We start from the raw sequence: 6000 nt of genomic DNA, 5'->3' as shown, positions 1-6000 counted from the left end.
TACACATCAGGCCAATTAGGTTAGGTCAAAATTATATCAGCCACATAAAGGATGTGGTTGGATGCCTCCATCCCATCAGCTCAGTAGCCAACATTCCATTCTCCAGTTGGTGGGAAGAGGCATCCAAGGACTGGGATGTGCCCTTGCTACCCTCCATATGGGTGGGCTAGTGGCCCACTGTCAGGAAGGTCCATACTCTGGAGAGCCTCTGCTGAGAGAAATTTGTCTAGCTTGTAGTGATGGATAAATGTTTGGGATGTTCCACATAGCCTGCAAATTTTGACTAGTGGTGCATTGATGGTGAAGGCTGCTGAGGGAGCTGGAGCTCACATGAAATAAACAGACAGATGGGAGGGCCATGCCAGGTGTGAGCTGCATGTGGTGACAACAGACTTAGCCATCTAGCAATGGTGGACCTGGACACTTTCCAGCCTAGGGAAGTAGGATGGAAAGACACAAACAGTGAGTCAGCGCAGCTGAAAGGTTTAAAGTGCCCTGCACACATCCAACTTGTTCCACTCCCTCTCAGAGGGGTGGGTGTGGTCAGAGCAGAAGGAAGGAAGCACTAGCTCCTGACAACAGTAAAGTAATCTTTGTTAAAAATGTTTTTAAAAGAAGACTCCAGCCAGAGCATGATAAGAGTCCTTGGTGAAGGCACAAAGTTGATCCTATACTGAGCGGGGGCCCAGTTTTGAGGTCCTTCTAGCCAATATAGCAACCAGAAAGGCCACTTTAAGCTACATGAAGCAGAGCAGGATGGTATTCAGCGGCTCAAACTGAGTTTTTGTCCATGCCTTGAGGATGTTATATAAACTCCAGGAGGGAAATCTATGCACCACCAGACAAGCCAGAAGTGCTGCACTTCGGAGAAAGCAGTTCACATGGGGATGTGCCCCCAAGGATGATGCCTGTGCAAGGTGTTGGCCCATGGATCTAAGTTGAGTCCTGTTCATAGGAATACCAGCAGGTCTTTGATTTTAGCCATAGTATAGGAGACTGATTTTCTCTTATGAAAAATTTCCATGTATTTTCAAACATACGCAACATGGATGGTCTCTGGAAGATGTTGCTTACCATGTCTTTAAAAAGGCACAGGAGAGCTTCCTGCTCAGCTCCCAGGTAGCTAGATGGAGCCACCCGGGGTTTGGGTGCTGTATGAGACCCTGAGTTAAATGGCCTGGACTACCAAGAAAGAAAGAGGGGTTGCACTGGGTCAGCTGTAGGGTTTCCAAGAACCATGGTTCCCTTGGCCTATGTGGCAGCACTAGAACTCTGAAGCTTGCTCAAGTCTAACTTTTCTCAGAACCCCAGAGAGAAGGGTAGAAAGAAATAGGTAAAACAGGCCAGGAGGATGTCTTGGCCCTGTGCACTGAGTATCAGGACGTAAGAGAAGTGAGGAAGATGTTATTTTGAGAAGAAATAAACACATCAACAACCCCATGATGCCAAATCGAGCTTGTATCTGGAGGAAGACTTGCTAGTTCAGAACCCACTCTCCTCTGGGTAAAAATACTGTTTGCTGAGGAAGTCTAGTCATGTTGAGGATATCCTGACTGTGCTGGGCTAAGATTACCAGAATGTGTACCCACTCTAGGAGGAGCGTTGCTTTCTTTGTGGAGTGACCAGGGTCTAGTGCTGCATTAGTGATTGATACGTGTCTCTGCAGACATGATGTCTCTCCTGACTAGACCTTGGTGGCTGGCATGGATCTGGGAGAAACGTAGCAGGAAGAGCCAAACCAACGAGTGTCCCAGCCAGTTTCTACAGGCCTCCTGTGGAGACTAAGTTCGCTATACCACCTGGTTCTGCAATGAGCACCTCAGCCCAAAAGACTGGCATCTGTTAGCACATGCTTGATGGATCCTGGAGAGGGTTAGGGTTAGAACATCATTTAAGGTAGGGATAATTATGTATTTCTTGAAGCCATAAAAAGGCAACTACTGGCACCATTACATTTGTAAATTATGCAGATGGCAATGCTAGGCCTAGTAGTGGAAGAGGTTGAAATTGTATGCAAACCTGAGGTATCTCCTGTGTACAGGGTTTATTGGTATGTGGAGTAAGCCTCCATAAAATCTCCTGAAGCCTCTTCTTTGATCAAAAGGTTTTCAATTCTGAAATTGCAATACACTACTTTTAAATTAAATGAATATCCTGGATGGAGGCAGGGAAGGAAACTGGAGGTAGAGCTTCAGGAACAGGATATCCTTCAAAGATCACTAATCATGTGATTTCCTGCCTTCTTGAATAGCGAGAGGAGATAATCCTTCCACCAACCAGAGAGACTCAACACATTTTTTTTCTTTTTACAAGAATACATCATCCCAGCTGATGTTTCCACCAAGAAATAGCAGTGAACACTGGTTTCTTAGTCTCCCCCTCACATATGTCAATGACCTTTCTTAATGGATACACACACACACACACACACACACACACACACACACACACCCCTTTTATAATCACATACTTGAGCATTCCTAACGTTCTAAAAACAAAAAACACCACACAATGCACTTTGTTATAGGAGACAGTTTAACACAGACTCAGATGCATGATCAAACTTATTCCATTTCATAAAAATCTATGTACATACAGATTATATTAGGCCCCTTATAATGCACAGATTTCAAGTCATAACACACATAGGACAGCCTTTGACAAACAATGAAAAACACAGAGCGTGCTCTAGAGCAGCACAAAAGGAATGATGTATTGCTTGGTGATCTATTTTCTGCTTGGTCCCAACAAAAATAAATCAGAAAAAGCTAGTCTTGAGTTTAATGGTTGGGGTGGAATGTGCTGTAGGTGGTGGTTGCCTGGCAGCTGCCTTCGCTTTGCTTGCCTGGCTTGCTCGCACTGCCGTTTCCAGCCGTGCTTTCAGTTCAGGGGCTGCGCCCATCACCGTCTTGAATGCATGAGGATAGAGAGGTCCAATGCGTGTAAGGTCTTGGAGGGCAAGCTCATGGAGTTCTTTCGATACCATGGATGCAGAAGTGAAAGCATTTTCATTCAGTAAATAAGATATGAGGGTGGGAACAAGAAGAGCAAGCAGCTGGACTCCTAAAAATCAATAAGAACATATTTAAAGTTAGATATTTTAAATCTGATCATGGACTCATAACTTTATGTTCATTTATTTCAATCAGAAAATAAAAATTCAAAAGGTGTCAATTGATTTTTTTTCCTTACAGAAATCCAAAACACTCAATGGCAGAAAGTAGAATAACTATTTTTAGGGCTTCTTCACTGTGCTCAGTTCCAGCATAGACAAATATTTCCCTAAGGTACTCTGTTACCATGGGGACAGATATAGCATAAAACTGCATTTAGCAATATATAACCAGTAGAAGAACTGGTTGCATTTTTAGATCTACTATTTGAATCTGTTGACATTTGGTAAAAGAATTAGCATCACAAAGCATGTAGCCTGTAATATCACAGATTTGTTTGCAACAGACAGATGCCCTGTTCCAGAATCCCACACGCACTCTGGAGAAAATGCAGAAGCTTCTCCCTATGCAGGTTGCCTTGTTCCAGGGGAGTTATATGTGCCCATCAGAGCTCCCTGTTCATGGCATATTGATGGGTTAGAATAATATGTTAATGTATAATTTCTGGCAATTACTTTCTGTATAAAAATACTATGTTCTAGAAAGTGTGTTCCAAAACCAGCAACACGTGTTTAAAAAATTCATATTAGAGGCATCCTTTACTCTTGTTTTTGTGAATCCACTCTGCAGTCACACGGACTCAGGAAATTCCAGTACATCCTTCCTCTCTCATGATGCCATTGCCCATATTTTAGAGAGTAGGGGATCGATACTGTATAGAACCACAAACTGTTGGACAGAATGGTAGATGCAACCATCGTGGTCCATTAATTTTTCAATGCACACTTCAGCTTATCTTGCAGCATGCTAGAGTGTCCCAGTACAGTTTGAGCATTACCATTCTAGGAAAACAAACAAGGTACTTACTATTCTGCTCCTCACCAAGAGCCACTAGTGTTTCGAGAACTTTAATTCCTTCTTGGATTGCTAAAAGTTCTGTTTTGTTGTTTGGGCGGTTCTTCTCTACACTTTTCAGTTTCTCAACCATTATTGGTGCCAATGAATGGATATATGGGGTTGAAAGGGCACGATTGGTGTGTTGGAATACAGAAAGTAGAAGCTGGTAGCATTTGGCTTGAACCTAATCACAATATATGAACATGGTTGTGTTATTTTAGGATTTTCAATGAAACTATCACTTATATAAACAGTATTGAAATAGTGCTTCATGAAAGAATAATGAAATACTATTAGTACCAAATTTTAAAGAAGGTACATCAGGCAGGAAATAATGCCTTTAATTATTTGGGTTTAGACATATCACATTTCTTATCTACCCAGAACACACAGACACACCTCTTATTACTGGGTGGAGGGATTTTTTTTAGAGAGGTCACAGCATACAGTGAGGATAGGATTAACCCTTTTTTTCTCCCCCATCTGCAATGCACCATGCAGCAATTAGCCCTTTACACTATTTCACAGTTTGAGCATATTCAAGCTGCAGTCCATTAGAACTCATTGACATACAGTGATGATGACAACCTGGTTCTAGGACACATTCACAGTGGACAAAAATATCAAGGCCTAGGGCATATAATCCTAAGGTCAGTGTATTTCTAAAGCCAAATATGAATAATAGGTTACTCCATAATTGCTCTTATTTTCTGTGTAATAGCTATAAAGGAGACAGAGGGCTCATCTACACCAAGCAGGATATTCCACTATGAAAGTGGTATGAAAGTGGTATGTAAAAGGCAGGAGCTACACTACTGCTTTATAGTGATATTGAAGTGCACATTACTGCTATATAGAAGTATTGACACATATCATATACCGCTTTCATACCACTTTCATAGCGTTATATCCTGCTTGGTATAGATGTGTCATGGGCCCCAACAATTGTCAGTGCACTTCAGTACCATTATAAAGCAGAAGTGTGGCTCCTGCCTTTTATATACTGCTTTCATAGTGGAATATCCTGCTTGGTGTAGATGAGCCCAGAATGATACACTCAGGTTAGTCAGACTCAATTTAAAGATAGCACATCATATGCACTATATGATCATAGTAGTCAGGTGCTGCGTATTTGATAAGAAGACTATCTGAAGTTTAAGTGAACGAATGTTGGGTAAGAAATGATTAGGGCATATATGGACTGCTCACCCAAGGATCAGATGAATTCAGTGCTACTTTGAATCTGTTCATGCAGCCATTCTGCAATGACTGCACTCCAATTATTTCTGTGCTTGCAGACCAAAGGAAGAGTGCAATAGCTGTAAGCATGCTTACTTCATCCAAAGTAGGCTTTGAGGCCTCTGGGGAAAAAACACAGTGAAAACAGTGTGAGAGCTTCTACTGAAAAGGGGTTGGAATAGGCAAATGTAATTGCGCTATTTCCAAGGAGAAGGATACTGGAAAATGCACACACAACATTTCTGATCTCAAAAGTTATATGTTTTACTGGACAGCTCTTCCAGCCCAATCCTTTCATGATAAAACACACACAAACCACAAAAACACACACCATACACTAAAAAGTAGCATTGACGTAATCCTGATGTGTTTCTGGAATGCCAGGTTCAGATTTACTGATTCAGATGAGATTTTGAAAACTACAGTCACATGCAACATGTATTGATTTTAGTTTATCCCTGGATAACAAAGAGCTGAATTGCACATGCATTTATATACTTTCACCATATAGGGAAGAAGAGCAAACTCAACCAATACAGGGTGTTTAAGGCATTAAGGATGTGTGTTGAATTCTAAAAAGCAACAGGAGTAGAAAGAAAAACTGGATATCCTGGTATATGCATTTAATTCTTTACTCTTCATTCTATAGTATTAATATATGTAGTAGTGAAATAAGTACATCCGATTTGTTTCCCATAAAAGAACTATTAGTTTTGCTTCATTTTGAAAAGTAGTTCATTTTGAAAAGGGA

The 6000-nt window shown here is 41.3% G+C and overlaps 1 protein-coding gene across 2 annotated transcripts in view; it reads right to left on the bottom strand.

Annotated features, from left to right (window-relative positions):
* Nucleotides 1-2517: 2517 nt before the first annotated feature.
* HEATR5B (HEAT repeat containing 5B) overlaps nucleotides 2518-6000 on the bottom strand; it is a 53663-nt gene continuing 50180 nt past the window's right edge. For both annotated transcript variants that reach the window (XM_063124267.1, XM_063124269.1), the window contains exons 34-36: nucleotides 5220-5371; nucleotides 3981-4194; nucleotides 2518-3063 (exon numbers count right to left, since the gene is read on the bottom strand). In XM_063124267.1, coding sequence (XP_062980337.1) covers nucleotides 2759-3063; nucleotides 3981-4194; nucleotides 5220-5371 — 671 coding nt within the window. In that variant the 3' untranslated portion in view covers nucleotides 2518-2758. The remainder of the gene's footprint in view (nucleotides 3064-3980; nucleotides 4195-5219; nucleotides 5372-6000) is intronic.

The sequence above is a fragment of the Elgaria multicarinata genome, chromosome 4 (assembly GCF_023053635.1).
Source record: "Elgaria multicarinata webbii isolate HBS135686 ecotype San Diego chromosome 4, rElgMul1.1.pri, whole genome shotgun sequence".
Lineage (NCBI taxonomy): Eukaryota > Metazoa > Chordata > Lepidosauria > Squamata > Anguidae > Elgaria > Elgaria multicarinata.
The sequence above is the reverse complement of the archived record's forward strand: the minus strand, read 5'-3'. Positions and strand labels throughout refer to the sequence as shown.